Source organism: Rana temporaria, chromosome 1 (genome assembly GCF_905171775.1).
Source record: "Rana temporaria chromosome 1, aRanTem1.1, whole genome shotgun sequence".
NCBI lineage: Eukaryota > Metazoa > Chordata > Amphibia > Anura > Ranidae > Rana > Rana temporaria.
The window spans coordinates 200,307,514-200,324,353 of NC_053489.1; the positions used below are offsets into that span (position 1 = coordinate 200,307,514).

A 16,840-nucleotide genomic window follows, 5' to 3' on the forward strand; every position below is an offset into this window, starting at 1 on the left:
AAAATATAGCAGTTATATAGTTCCATAGTTAGACCCCATACACACTATACAACTTTTTTTTCTCTGATTTCCTTTAGATTTACCAAAACCATGTAGTGCAAGAGCCTGCCTGATTGCATACAAATTGAAACTTGTAAGGTTTGACCTCATTATATGATTTTTGTAAATCTGAAGGAAAAATTCTACGGAAAATTGTATAGTGTGTATCCAGCTTAAAGCAGAACCATTAATACTTGCCCCCCCCCCCCCAGTTATCACATTTGTGAAATTAGTGACATGTCTTACAGTTTAAGAGAAATATCTGATTACATTTTCCGGAAGTCAACTCTGTGGTATAAAAAATGCATCAACTTTTCTGGCAGGGAGGATCTCTTATAACAAGGATTGCATCCTATCGTTTTTCTCTTTTCTTAATCAGACTACATTTCCCATGAATCCTTGGGATTGCAATGAATGTGGGAGGGTACACTAGGCTTGTACATGTATATGTGAATAGCCCACTTCAACATAAATCACACCCCTCATTCTGCAGTCAGCAAGCTCTGCTACTCCGTAACACACAGTATGATAGGTTACAGCCTTATAAATACAAAGCATTTTAATATAAATGCATAATAATATAATATAAATTTAATGCATTTAAAATAAATGCAAATCAGTGCAATGTGTCAGGGACCACCAGTTTCGCTTGTCAGGGACAGCGGGAATCTCTGGCTGTGACAGGTATTTTATATGAGATCGCTCATGTCCTGTCTCCCACTGGTATTGGAACAGTGCGCTGTCAATCACAATGCCGGCGGGAGGTGGAATATCAGCGATCAGTGTTCTTATATACAATACCTGTCACATTTATTTATTTATCCTTCTTCTTAAAAACCAATAAAATTAATTGAAAAAAAAAACGCAGCTTGGCAATGCACCACATTATAAAGTGGTTATAAACCCTCACATATACCCAATGAAATGAACAGCCTCAGATGATACACAGAGATTAAACAAATCCTCCAACTTAAGTTTTACTTGAATATCTGCAGTCTTCCCTTGCCTACACTTCTTCAAAAAGGCATATTGTATTGTGTCAGCAGCATAGAGAGGTGGGTGGAGAGACTGCATTAGCAATTTGTAAGAGCTAATTGGATGAAAGGCACACACCCCCTCCACACAAAGCAGAACTGTGCTCTGAATAGAAAAGCTGTCTGCTGAGCCAATAAATAGATACATTTGTGTCTGAAAACTTCTTAGAGGTGACCCATACTGATGACAGAGGGACAAAGCACCAGAGAGAAATGACTCTTAGGGTCCTTTCACACGAGCGGACCGTTCGTCCGTTCATTACAAGTCCGTTAACGGACTTGTAATGAATCCCTATGGGATCGCGTCCGTTAGCGGATGGAGCATCCGCTAGCGTCCGCGTCCGTCGGGATCCGCTTTTGCGAACGGAAGAAACCCTATTTTTCTTCCGTTCGGCGGAGCGGATCGGATGTAGACGGACAGACGGTCCGTCTGCATCCGATCCCCCATAGGGGAGAGCGGAGCAGAGACAGGGCAGTCTCTGCACTGTGTGCGGGGACCGCCCTATCCGCCGACAGCTCAGCGGGTATCCCCGCTGAGCTTTGGCGGACACATGGAGCGGACACAGAAACGGTCCGCTCCGTGTAAAAGGACCTTTAGGCCTCGTACAGACGACCGGATCTATCCGCTGGGATTGATCCGCGGATCAGTTCCAGCAGATAGATCCGGTCGTGTGTACGTCCGAGCGGACATTTCCCGGCGGATAAAAATCCAGCCGACGGATTTCCAGCGGATAAAAATTCCTTAGCATGCTAAGAAATCTATCCGCTGGAATCCAGTCCAGCGGACTGATCCGGTCGTCTGTACAGACTCACCCGATTAGTCCGTCCGCTCCCATCCCTCACATGCGTCATAATGATTCCACGCATGCGTGGAAGTATTTACCCTCCAGCGTCGCACGCGTCGCCGCGTCACACGTCACCGCGGATGTATTCCGCGCGGATTTCGATCTGATGGTGTGTACAGCCATCAGATCCAAATCCGCCAGAGGATATCCTCTTGTGTGTACAGGGCCTTAGAGCTTTAGAGAGAGATAAGTAAACATTACAGATATATGTGCTTTGCTCAAACTCCATGAATGGGGTTTACAACCACTGTAAGCTTATGATCTACCAGAACTCCACCATTGATTCCCCCGTTGTACTCCTCCTTGTATGTAAGATGCATATATATTCTTAGCCCACAAGTGCATAACTTTACATTTATCCACATGAAACCTCATCTACCACATAGTTGCTCAATTAAAGAGTGCATTGAGGTCAGCTTGTAAGTTGGAGACATCCTGTAAGGACGTTATTCCACTGCATAGCTTGGTATCATCCGCAAAGACTGAAATTGTACTTTTAATCCCAGACCCAATATCATTTATAATTATATTAAAAAGTAAGACCTCATGTACACTGCTGCTGTTAAACAGATGTTTAGAACCTGTTGGGAATTTTTTTCAACTGCCCCTGAACTCTCCTCCATGTTATCTTATCTTTCCATGTACACAGGGTCATTTACAGTCGTTTCTAGGCAGTTGAGATTAGAGGAATTTTTTGGAACGCAAAAGTTTACAGGCATTTCAAGTGCCAAACGCTTCAAAACGCTGTAACTCGCATTTACTCGTGTTTCGTGTACAGGTATCTTTTAATTTTTGGCAATTTTTTTTAACCACTTCAATACAGGGCATTTTCACCCCCTTCCTGCCCAGACCAATTTTTAGTTTTTAGGGCTGTCGCACTTTGAAGGACAATTGCGCGGTCATGCAACACTGTACCCAAATTAAATCTTTTGTTTGGTGGTATTTGATCACGTCTGTGGTTTTTATTTTTTGCGCTATACAAACAAAAGAAGAGCGACAATTTTGAAAAAAGCACAATATTATTTTCCTTTTTGATTTAATAAATATCACAATAAAAAAAAAACAAAAAAAAACATTTCCCTCAGTTTAGGCCGATATGCATTCTACATATTTTTGGTAAAAAAAATTGCAATAGGTGTATATTGATTGGTTTGCGCAAAAGTTATAGCGTCTACAAAATAGGTAGATTTATGGAATTTTTATTTATTTATATTTTGTTACTAGTAATGGCGGCGATCTGCGTTTTTTTTTTATTGTGACAGTGACATTGCAACGGACATATCGGACACTTTTGACACGTTTTTGGGACCATTCACATTTATACAGCTAATAGTGCTATAAAACTGCACTGATTACTGTGTAAATGTAACTGGCAGGGAAGGGGTTAACACTAGAGGACGATCAAGGGGTTAATATGTTCCCTAGGGAGTAACTCTGACTGTAGGGGGAGAGGACTTGCAAGGGAAGGACCGGCGGACATCGCAAGCATGCGTATCGGGTCCCGAGTGATGCGGCAGGCGTGCGCGAGCCCCTAGCTGCCCGGGAAGCCCAGGACATCATATGACATCCACCCGGAGGGATGGAAGGTTCCTGCCGACGTCATTTTACAATGGCTCGGTAAGGAACAGGTTAAATAGCTCTAAACTCAGCATGCGTATCGGGTCCCGAGTGATGCGGCGGGCGTGCGCGAGCCCCTAGCTGCCCGGGAAGCCCAGGACATCATATGACATCCACCCGGAGGGATGGAAGGTTCCTGCCGACGTCATTTTACAATGGCTCGGTAAGGAACAGGTTAAATAGCTCTAAACGCAGTCTGGTGGTACTATGTCAGTCATTAAAGCGGAGTTCCGGCCACAATTTCACTTTTTAAATATAAATACCCCTGTAATACACAAGCTTAATGTATTCTAGTAAAGTTAGTCTGTAAACTAAGGTCCGTTTTGTTAGGTTGTTACAGCATTTAGACACTTTATAAAATATAAATTGACTGGGGCCATCTTAAGTGTGGGCATCATGAAGCCAGACTGTATGACTTCCTGGATTTCAGCCTTGCAGATCTCGCACATGCTCAGTGCTGCGCAAGCAGTGTCAGATCAGGTTTCAGCACCTGTGCTGTCCAAGTCACATGATTCTTTGAGACTGGGGAGTGCACAGACTCCTGGTAAAGAAAAACCCATTCACAACATCCTGACAAGTGAAGGACACTCTCCAGTAGGTGGTCGTATCATTTCCAAAGTCTACCATCAAGAGAAGACTTCACGTGAGCAAATATAGAGGGTTCACAGAAGACAGAAGCAGCCGGGTGAATTATGCAGTGTTTAGAAATATACTGTCAGCCCAGATTCAGCCAAATGCACTTCACAGTACACATGAACAATGATCCAAAACACACTGCAAAAGCAACCCAGGAGCCTTTGAAGGAAAAGAAGTGGAATATTCTGCAATGGAGAGTTAATCACCTGATCCCAACCCAATTGAGCATGAATTTCACTTGCTGAAGGCAAAACTAAAGGCATACAGACCCAAAACCAAAGTACAACTGAAGACTGCTGCAGTTGGAGTCTGAAAGGAGGAAGCACAGTCTTTGGTAATGTCCATGGGTTCCAGACTTCAGACAGCCATTGCCAGGAAAGGATTCTCAACAAAATATTAAAATGTAACATTTTATTTATGATTATATTAATTTGTCCAATTACATTTGAGCCCCTGAAAATGGGGGGGGCTGTGTATAAAATGGTTGCAGATCCTAAAATGTGTACTTAAAATTCATTTGGATTGTTTCGTTTTCAATTTTGTTCTGGCGGCATACAGAGCCAAAAGTATGGAAATTGTGCCTGTGTTCAAATATATATGGATCTAGCTGTATCTTTTTTTTTTTTTTTTTATAATTCCTTTATTGACCAAAGAAAGTTACATGTAACAGTCAAAGAAACCAAAGTTCACAGTATGTCAATTGAGTAACATTTAGGCTCTTTAACCACTTCCCGACCTCCTCATGTACATTTACGTCGGCAGAATGGCAAGGACAGGCACAATCACGTACCTGTACGTCCTCTGCTAGACGTGGGTGGGGGGTCCGATCGGGACACCCCCCCCCCCGGTACATGCGGAGGTCGGGTCCGCTCGGGGAGCGATCCGGGACGACGGCGCGGCTATTTGTTTTTAGCCGCTCCGTCGCGATCGCTCCCCGGAACTGAAGAACGGGGAGAGCCGTGTGTAAACACGGCTTCCCCGTGCTTCACTGTGGTGGCGCATCGATCGGGTGATTCCCTTTATAGGGAAGACCCGATCGATGATGTCATTCCTACAGCCACACCCCCCTACACTAGTAAACACACACTAGGTGATCCCTAAATGTTACAGCGCCCCCTGTGTTTAACTCCCAAACTGCAACTGTCATTTTCACAATAAAGAATGCAATTTAAATGCATTTTTTGCTGTGAAAATGACAATGGTCCCAAAAATGTGTCAAAATTGTCCGAAGTGTCCGCCATAATGTCGCAGTCACGAAAAAAAACGCTGATCGCCGCCATTAGTAGTAAAAAAAATAAAAATGCAAAAAAACTATCCCCTATTTTGTAAACGCTATAAATTTTGCGCAAACCAACCAATAAACGATTATTGCGATTTTTTTTTACCAAAAATAGGTAGAAGAATACGTATCGGCCTAAACTGAGGAAAAAAAAAAATTTATATATGTTTTTGGGGGATATTTATTACAGCAAAAAGTAAAAAATATTGAATTTTTTTCAAAATTGTCGCTCTATTTTTGTTTATAGCGCAAAAAATAAAAACCGCAGAGGTGATCAAATACCACCAAAAGAAAGCTCTATTTGTGGGGGAAAAAAGGACGCCAATTTTGTTTGGGAGCCACGTCGCACGACCGCGCAATTGTCTGTTAAAGCGACGCAGTCCCGAACTGTAAAAACCCGTTGGGTCTTTAGGCAGCAATATGGTCCGGGGCTTAAGTGGTTAAAGTCAGAAAACAGCAGGCCCAACGCTGCACAGAATATGTGGACTTAGTAACGACAAATATAGGGATATTGCTCAGTGCATCACGCTGGGACAACTATCGAAAATTCCTATACATGGTCGAGACAGCTATGCTTAAAAGACAAAGGATAGTGAGACCTACCAATCATAAAACAAATGGTAGCAGGGAGTAACTTGGTTTGGGATTTTCCAGTAAAACTTAGCAGGAAGTAAGACCTCCCTTGGGCCTAGTGCGCCCGGGGATGGGGCAATATAAAAACAAAAGATGCCTAAAGATATACACCGTATCTGTGAAGTATTTCCCACCCCTGAATCTCAAAGAGAGGAAAGGTGAGATGGAGGGAAAACAGGGGGGGGGGGACAGGAGTGAACGTCCCAGAACAGAGAAGTACTGAGTAAAGGAAAAAGGAAGGAGAGAGCAGAGAGCAGAAAAGGGCCTCTCGCCCAGAGCCACTTCCTGTAGATAAGCATCAGTGTATATAAAGTGATTCCAGGGTCGCCAGATCTCGCGAAAGTCTCAAAAATATTCCAATTGCACACCTTCCTGGAAAATGGCCAATAAGAAAAGAGGGTGCTGAAGCGATTACCAGCTGGGAACCGGAAAGGAAATCATGTAGACATATTCGCCAGCACACCGAGGATCATTTAGAAAAACATCTAGAAATTATTTAATGCATAGAAGCGATCAAAACAGCAGATTGCTGTTTTGATCGCTTCTCTGCATTAAAGAATTTATGGACGTTTTCTAAATGATCCTCGGTGTGCTGGCGAATATGTCTACAAGATCTCGCGAAAGGTCTCCTCCCGGTTGTGTAGGGTAGCAGTGAGATCCTCCATGTCCCTCAGTTCGTTCACCATAGAAAACCACAAGAATTTGGATGGGGGCGTCCTCCGATCTCCAGCAAGGGGGGATGCATGCCTTGGCCGCGTTTAGCAACTGGATTGTGAGAGACGCCTTATATTTCTTGAGCGGTCTTCTTTAAAGGTGCAACAGACAGGCTGCTGGGTCCCCCTCTAGGTCTGACCGTGCAGATCACCTCCCGCCAAAAGGAAACAAGTTTGGGACATTCTCAGAAGATGTGCAGCATCGTCCCTTCAGCATTTCCACACCGCCACATTTCCACACTGGTGACATGTGGGAGGAAACGATGCTAGGTGGTAGACACCCTGTACCAACGGGTTAGGCTCTTGTAGCATGTCTCCTGTATCCTTGTGGCTATGGATGACTTATGGGAAAAGTAAAGGATCTTCTCCCTCTCTGCATCCGTGAACTGGGTGCCTAGATCAGACTTCCATTTGGTTAGGAAGGGAGGAATGTATCCCTCCGTCGGTATAGTCAAGGAGGCATAAATAATTGAGAGACCATGCCGGACCGGTTCCCCCCGGCAGCACAGGTGCTAACTGTATCTTTCAACATTGATGGTGCCTTTTCAGATGTGCAAGTTGCCCATTCCATATGGCCCAATGCACCCCATACCATCAGAGATGCAGGTGTTTGAACTGAACTAAAAATACATACTAAAATTGTGACTGCACTATGGCAATAAATCTACACTTTGTCAATTCATAATAATGTGAAAAACCGAACAAATGGAAATAATACATTTAATATGTAAAAACGCACAATGTTGCAAAATTTAAAAACATATAAATAGGGCCCTGTGAAATTAAATCCAATATGTGCAATCATCCAATGGTGTCCAAATTCATGACATAAATCTATAGTGTTCCATGCAAAAATTGTGCAGTACATCTAGCGTCTAACATACATTAAAAGTGCAATAGTACATTTAAGAAATGTTGGGGGTTATTTACTAAAGGCAAATCCACTTTGTACTACAAGTGCAAACTACAAGTGCAAAGTGCACCTGGAAGTGCAGTCACTGTAGATCCGAGGGGGACATGCAAGGAAAATAAAATAAAAAAAACAGCATTTTAGCTTGCACATGATTGGATAGTAAAATCAGCAGAGCTTTCCCTCATTTCTGATCTACCCCTCAGATTTACAGTGACTGCACTTCCAAGTGCACTTTCAGTGCAATTTCTTTTTTTTCCAATAACAATTTTATTGATCAAATAAAGTTAGTACATATATAACTCACGACTAGTCTTCCATGAAAGGAAGGATGCAGATAAAGACAACATAACAAGAAATCAGGGAGGCACTGCAGTATTAAAACAGAGTGCTCGATACCTTTGGTTACTATAGTTCACAGTAGTAGCAGCGTGCGTATTGTTTCCAATAGTGCCAATGTGGCGGGATGCAAAGTTGCCCCTGTCTATAAGGACTGCCTGTGTGTTGTAGCTAGAGTGATCAAGAAGCCTAATTGCTGCACATCTTGTCAAACTGAGTCACTAGGGGACTCTCACGTCATGGAGGAAAGAAAGAAAGAAAGAAAAGGGGACAGAAAGAAGAAAAGAGGGGGAAAGAGTATAGGGACAGGGTACAGAAAGTGTCATCACTTCAGGCCACATACCGTCTCAAGATAAATCCTCCCGGCGGTGCCACATCTCCCAGACAGCGTCATGTGCCTCCATCCTGTCCCGCAGCCTGGCGGTCATTTTCTCCATAGTCTCCACGTCCCTAATCCGAGCATATAGGGCCCCATATAGGGGGGGGGGAGCGGTTCAGTGCAATTTCAAGTGCACATTGCACTTGTAGTGCAAAGTGGATTTGCCTTTCTTAACCACTTCCATACCGGGCACTTACGCACCCTCCCGCCCAAGACAATTTTCAGCTTTCAGCACTGTCACACTTTGAATGGCAATTGCGCGGTCATGCTACACTGTACCCAAACAAAATTGGCGTCCTTTTTTCCCCACAAATAGAGCTTTCTTTTGGTGGTATTTGATCACCTCTGCGATTTTTTTTTTTTTGCGCAACAACTAAAAAAAGACTGAATATTTTGAAAAAAAATTACGTTTTTATTTTTTTCTGTTAATTTTTTTGTAAATAAGTAAGTTTTCTCTTTCAATTATGGGCACTGATATGGCGGCACTGATGGGCACCGATGAGATGGCACTGATGGACATCGATGAGGTAGTACTGACGGGCACAGATGAGGTGGCACTGATTGACGGCGCTGGTATGCTGCACTGATGGGCACTCATAGGCGGCACTGATGGGCACAAATAGGTGGCACTGATGGGCACACATAGGCGGCACTGATGGGCACTCATGGGCGGCACTGATGGGCACTTATGGGCGGCACTGATGGGCACTCATGGGCGGCACTGGGCATTCATAGGCGGCACAGATGGGCACTCATGGGTGGCACTTATGGGTGGCACTGATGGATACTTATGGGTGGCACAGATGGGCACTGATAGGTGGGCACTGGGCATGGATGGGCACTGTGGGGTGGCACTGATGGACACTGTGGGGTGGCACTGATGGACACTGTGGGGTGGCACTGATGGACACTGTGGGGCGGCACTGATTTACCCATGTTGCCAGTCAGTGCCCATTTGTGGGCACTGATTGGCATCTTTTTTTTTTTTAATGTTTTTTTTTTTTTTTCCCCAGACTTTTTTTTTTTGCCCTTCCCTGTTCCAGGGTGGGCTTCCCTGGTGGTCCAGTGTGGAGACCTGAGGGGGGCTCTTCCCCTGTCAGGAGAGCCGCCAATCGGCTCTCCTCTACTCGCGTCTGTCAGACGCAAGTGAGGAAGAGCCATCAACGGCTCTTCCTGTTTACATCGTGATCAGCCGTGGTTGGACACGGCTGATCACGTGGTAAAGAGTCTCCGTGAGAGACTCTTTACCGAGATCGGTGTTGCGGGTTGTCAGACTTACACCCTGCAACAACGATCGCCGCGATGCGCGCCCCCGGGGGCGCGCAGTGGCTCAGAATCCTGAGGACGTCATATGAAGTCCAGTCAGGATTCTACAACCACTTTGCCGCCGTCAATATGTCATTGGCGGGCGGCAAGTGGTTAAATAACCCCCACTGTCTTCATAACTCCTCCGCACCCAGTGTCCTTCACCTTTTACCCTTCCTACTCATCAGATTTACAAGTTACAAGGCTTTATTTTCATTAAAACAATCTAAATCCTTTCCAGTCAATACAGAGTTAACCATACACAATCTTTCAAGCTAGTATGTGGTATATCTTATACCGTCTTCTCTCCTTGCCCATGACCATAAACTAGGACCAGAAGGCACCATATAGTGTAAAATCCTCCTTATTAAAAATAAACAAGAATATAGTACACTTACATAGAAATGTGTATGTCCCATATGCAGCTGTAAAATCTGGATATATCTTTCAGCATTGATGGTGCTATTCCAGATGTGCACGCTGCCCATTCCATACATACTAATACACTCCCATACCATCTGAGATGCAGGCTTTTGAATTGAGCACAGATGATAAACTGGAAACTCACTCTCCATTTTAGTCTGGAGGACACAGCATCCATGGTTGCCAAAAAAGAATGTCAAATTTGGATTCATCTGACCACAGAACAGTTTTTCACTTTGCAACAGACCATTTTAAATGATCTTTGGCCCAGAGAAGATGGTGGCATTTGTGTATCATGTTCAGATATGGCTTCTTCTTTGCACGATAGAGCATTAATGCCTCATACACAAGATTGGAATTTCCGATGGAAAAAGTCAGCCGGAATTTTTTCATCGGATATTCCGACCGTGTGTATGCACCATCGGACTTTTTTCGTCTGAAATTCCGACGGAGTTAGAAAGAGAACATGTTCTCTTTTTTTCCGATGGCAAACATTTCTATCTATGGAACCCCCGATGGAGAAAAAAAACACGCATGCTCAGAATCAAGTCGACGCATGCTCGGATGCATTGAACTTCATTTTTCTCGGCTCGTCGTACGTGTTGTACGTCACCGCGTTTTTGTTGGTCGGAATTTGGTGTGACAGTGTGTATGCAAGACAGCTTGAACGGAATTCAGTCAGAAAAACCCAGTCGGAGTTTATTCCGACGGAAACTCCGATCGTGTGTACGGGGAATAACTTGCATTTTTGGATGGCACGGTGAACTGTGTTCAGACAGTGATTTTTGGAAGTATTCCTGAGCCCATGCAGTGATGTCCATCAGTCATCTGATGTCGTCTGATGGCCCAAAGATCTCAGGCATCCAATATTGCTTTTCGGCTTTTGCCAGGGATTTCTCCCGATTTTTCTGATTCTTTTGATGATATTATGTATTGTAGATGATAATATATTTAAAGGCTTTGCTTTTTTATGTCGATGAACATTATTTTGAAATTGTATGACAGTTTTCAGACAAAACTTTTCACAGATTGGAGATCCTCCACCCATCTTTACTTCTGAGACACTTTAACTCTCTAAGATTCCTTTTTATACCCAGTCATGTTACTGACCTGTGGCCAATTAACCTTAGTTGTTAAATGCTCTTCCTTGTTAGTACCACTTACGTTGCCAGCTTTTTATTGCACTGCCCCAACTTTTTTGAGTTGTGTTGCTGCCATCAATTTCAAAATTACCCTGTTTTTTCCTCCTAAAATGGTACATCTTCTCAGTTAAAATTTGATATGTTTTCTTCATGATACGTGGCGTACACTAAACCCAACCTCCAAAGATTATACCTTTTATTCCTCTCCGCACGACAAATATTCAAGAATTGACTATTTCTTCCTGTCCCAGAACGATCTTGAGGATCTTATTGACAGTTCAATTGAACCAATGTTTTTTTCCGACCATCATCCTATTACTTTTTCTATAATTTTTCGTTCCAGGCCTGTTAATAATAGAATTTGGAGACTTGATAATTCTTTACTTAACGACCCTGACAACGTTAGCTCCCTGACTTCAAAGATTAATTTATATTTTATTGAAAATGATACTGAAGATTTAGATCCTGCTTCTCTCTGGTCTGCACATAAATGTGTGATTAGGGGTGAACTGATTTCGATTGCCGCTAAAAGAAATAAGATGAGACAAGCACACATCAAATCCCTTACAGAACGAATCCATCTACTAGAAAACAAACACAAACAATCGTTAGCCTTGGACACTCTTTCTGATTTGCTAGAAGCTAGAGAGACCCTTTTAAGATTTTTAGATGAGAAGATTAAACGAAATTTCGCTCTATCGCAAAAGCTGTTCTACGAATTTGGCAATAAAACTGGCAAGCTCCTTGCCAAGACTCTTCATTCTACTAAGCGCATCAATAATAATAATATATATTCTATCACTGATCCTAGTGGGAAAAAATTGTTTTCCTCTTCCGAAATCGCCGATCGATTTAAACAATTTTATACTAAATTATATAATTTACCAGTAGATAATACACCCGATGGCTTGGCCGATAGGAAAGAGAAAATTACTGAATTCTTACATTCATATAGCCCGAATCCTATTAGCATGGACGATGCAATCTCTTTGGACAAACCCATTGATAGGGAGGAAACTATCACTGCTCTCAAACAACTTAAGACGGGTAAATGCCCTGGCCCAGATGGCCTATCTGTTTCCTATTATAAAACCTTCTCAGATTCTATTATCCCTCATTTTTTAAAGACATTTAACAATATCCCCTCTTCGTCCCCTTTCACTAAAGATATATTGGAGGCACATATCACCATGATTCCCAAACCTAACAAGGATACATCCCTAGTTTCTAACTACAGGCCCATTTCACTTTTAAATGTCGACGTTAAGCTGTATGCTAAAATTATTGCTAATCGCCTGCTCCCCTTACTACCTAAGATTATCTCTCTAGATCAGGTGGGCTTCATCCCAGGCAGGGAGGCGAGGGATAATACTATTAAGGCAATAAATATACAACATTGGCTCTCAAAATCTAGAGTTCCGGGTTTTTTTCTCTCCCTTGACGCAGAGAAGGCTTTCGACAGAATAGCGTGGGACTATATGAATGAAGCCCTAAAAGCGCTGGGACTTGGAGAACGCTTACTCAATCTTATTCATGTGCTCTACTCTTCTCCCACAGCAAAAATTAAAGTGAATGGTTGTCTGTCGGAAGCCTTCTCTGTGTCCAATGGAACGCGTCAGGGGTGCCCTTTGTCCCCAATTATTTTTGTCCTTCTCTTAGAACCCATGCTCAATAGACTTAGGAGTAATCAAGACATAGTTGGTCTTGAGATTGAGAGGAAATATTATAAACTTGCTGCATTTGCTGATGACATTCTTCTCTTTCTCTCGAATCCCATAGTGACTATCCCCAACTTGTTGAAAGATTTCTCCCTCTTCAGTACGCTTTCAAACCTTAAAATTAATTTTGCTAAATCCACGGCCTTGAACATTTCTTTGTCTGATGCTACTGTATCCTTATGTAAATCAAATTTTCCTTTTCACTGGGGAGAGGACTCTTTGACTTATCTAGGAATTAAATTGACTCCAAATATAAAAGATCTTTATGATGCGAATTTCCTGCCTTTGCTCAAAATTATCAAGAATGACTTGTTAGCTTGGGATAAGGGTTTTTTTTCCTGGTTCGGGAGAGCTGATGTAGTCAAAATGAATATTCTCCCCAGAATTCTCTATTTGCTACAAACTATACCCATTAGGATTCCGACTACTTTTTTCAATGACTTTAGACGCATGTGTACAAAATTTATCTGGAATCAGAAACAACCTCGTGTTAAATGGGACAAGCTTATTATTCCCAAACTGATGGGGGGTATAGGACTACCTGATGTACAAAAGTATTACTGGGCTTGCCACATGACTCGCATTTTGGATTGGCACTTACATACCCACACCAAGGCCTGGGTCGACTTAGAAGGTGCTTCCTCATCTCCTGTTTTCCCTCTGATCCACTTACCTTGGATTAATGCACGAAAAATCCCACCTGTCGCTTGCTCTCACCCTCTGGTGGGCTCTACCTTGCAAATTTTTAGGACCCTCTGTAAAAAATTTAATTTTTCCTCCATTTATGGTCCTCTTACTCCTCTGCTTTTAAACCCAGAGATCTCCTCAAAGCATTCGGTTAACGCTTCTGGTTCCACGCAGGTCGGTTCGATTAGAGCAGAAACCTTTTTCGACAAAGGTGCTCTTCTTACTCTCGATTCTTTTAGGCTTTCCCACCCTGACAAGGTTATACTTCCTTCTGGATATGAACAGATCAAACGATTTTTGAGTCGTGCTGGGTCAAATTCCGTATGGTGCAGAAGTAAAACTATTTTTGAGACCTTATGTCTCCAAGATTCTCCTAAAAAACATCTGATTTCTGCAATATACACGTCTTTTTTCACAGCATTTGACATCAAGAATGACGTAACCAATCTCAAATGGGAAAGTGATCTGGGCATCTCCCTCTCCGATGAGGAATGGGAACATGTTTTTCGACATATTCATAAGGGATCCATGAATGTATTGACCCAGGAGAATAATTACAAATTATACTCTAGATGGTATAGGACACCTGCCATCATTCATAAATATAATGCAAGCACTTCGCCATTATGTTGGCGTTGTAACAGTGCTCAGGGCACTCTCTTACACATTTGGTGGGAGTGTGGTCTGATCAAACCCTTCTGGAAGGAAGTCCATCGATTAATTTCTCACATTACAACATATACCCCTGACTTCACGGCTGCTCAATATTTGCTACACCACTCCTCACTACCTCAATACATATACAAAAAATCGTTGATGTTTCACTTAATCAATGCCGCCAAACTCTGTGTACCTGTAAGGTGGATGCAATCTTCACCTCCTACCATTTCGGATTGGTTTACCAAAATTGGGCACATAGACGAAATGGAAGAGCTTATTTCTCAATCCAAAGACTCGCCAAAGACCTTTTACGACATATGGGCGTGCTGGTTATCTTTCAAGAGCTCCGATGAATTTCATTCAATAAGGACTGCTTCTTTATAAGATTGTTTAATTTCTTTTTATTTCAATAGTTTTTTTTATTGATATTTTTCAAGATTGTTTAATTTCACCATCTCTGAACTCTCCTTCTTTTACTTTCTCGATAAGGGAGGTTTACCAGATAGGTTGCATACATTTTCCATCTCTTTTGAAATTTCCCCCCCTTTTTTTTTTTTTTTTTATTTATTTGTTTATTTTTTTTATTTTTTTTTTCCTCTCTCCCCTCTTCCTCCCCTTCCCTTCTTCCGCTCCCCTCTCCTTGTTCTTTCCTTACATTTGTACTCTGATGACTTCTTGTATATCTATTTAACAAACGATTTTGTCTTCTGAGTAATGTTTTGTATGATATGCATATTATACAATTTGTGCATGTATTATTTTCTGTATTTACCTATGAAAATTCTCAATAAAATATTTGAAAAAAAAAAAATTTGATATGTTTTCTATTGTGCCAAAAATATGGGTTTATGAGATTTCCAAATTATTGCATCCAGTTTTTTGGAAGAATTATACACAGTGCCCCATCTTTTTTGGAATTGAGGTTGTATTTTTTTTTATAGATAATTAAGGTTTATTGTAAGATACATTAATAATACAACTGTTAAGACATTTATTTACTCTGTAAGCCTACTTGCCTTATCAAAGCGGAGTTTCGGTCCCCCAAATATATATATATATTTTTAAACACTCTGCTGTAATTGCGTACACTTATACGGCAACATTTACATAATGTCATTTGTTTCTTTAAGTTAATGTTTAAATAGTGAAAAACTAACCAGATCTCAGCAGCAGGCAGGTTCCATCTCTACTGTGGGCATCTGAAGCCCTCTTATTTCTGGGATTCAGTGAAGCTGGCTACCCAGCATGCACCTCCCCATGTCACGTCTGCGCAGTAATGCCACTGCGTGGCGCTTTCTTTTCCTGACAGGTTGCCATAGCAATGACTGTGTCGATGGAAGTTCACGCCCTGTTGCTGTAGCAACCTGTCAATCAGAGGACAGGCGGGAAGGTAATGGAAGTCAGGGAAAGCAGGAAATAATGCAAGATTTCATCACTAGGTAATTCACATGGACTCCTGGAATAGATGATTCCGATATCCCAGGAGTTAATGCGAATTGCCTAGTGACGTATTCGCCTAGGCGGCCGAAGCCAGAACTGCTGCACAAAATAAAGGCAAAAAGGTATTTACTAATTAGAAAAAAATAATTGCTATTTGTAAAAGCATTTAGGATGGGCAATACATTGATTGGATATGTACAAAATGGGTGGAACTCCATGGCACAATTGGCTATATTTCATCATTTATTTTGTACTATGGTCGGGCAGTTCACTTGCAATTTGGTCAGTAACAGCCCTCAAGAATCCTTTGCTTTATTCAAAGGAGTTTTACTACTGGGTTTAGTATTTTAAGTTTCAGTAGGATATAGAAAGTATCAATGGGATGTAGAAGTAGAGTGAATTTGAAGCCCGGAAATTCCAATATCTCCTTAATTCCCGAAAGCCAGTAAACACATTACTTTTGTTTTTTTAATGTCCCTATAATATCACATCATTATACTGCGAGGTGGAGCTTCTTATAGGAACTCCCCAAAATTATGATTATGAGTTTTTCTGCTCTGTATACTTAAGTCTATGGCTCCTTTTAACTGGCTTATTTGATGAATACAAAATTTGTTATGTTTGTTCTTTTGAGTGGACTTTTCCCATTCAGGTCAGTACTGTGGTGATCTTCTAAGAACATCTAAAATGCATCTAAATACGCCTCTGACGTGTAGATGCATTATCGTGTTAAATGAAGTCTGGTGTGATGTGTGTAACTGCACAGGCTTGTATTGTTCACGCAGTGATGAATGTATCACAGAGAGCACATTAACAGACTTTGGATCCTGTCATTTTTTATTTTGAATTGTGTATTTCTACAGCTAGTATGCTATTTTAATTTCGTTTCTGTTTTTTGTTTTATTGCAAATAGCAATCTCTAACAGGGAGTGGAGCTGTAGGAGCAGCAAATGCAATCGATATTGAAGCTTTTAAAAGACAACAAGCCCTCACACAAGCAGGTATGTCTAATGCAAACTGCAGAGAGTTTACATGAGAATA

General features: G+C 41.9%; 1 protein-coding gene across 6 annotated transcripts in view; it reads left to right on the plus strand.

Moving 5' to 3' along the window:
* Nucleotides 1–16,840, plus strand: part of LOC120935641 (E1A-binding protein p400-like) — a 290,514-nt gene that overhangs the window by 37,039 nt on the left and 236,635 nt on the right. For all 6 annotated transcript variants that reach the window (XM_040347697.1, XM_040347694.1, XM_040347700.1 and 3 more), the window contains one exon: nucleotides 16,713–16,800. In XM_040347697.1, the coding sequence (XP_040203631.1) occupies nucleotides 16,713–16,800 (88 nt within the window). The remainder of the gene's footprint in view (nucleotides 1–16,712; nucleotides 16,801–16,840) is intronic.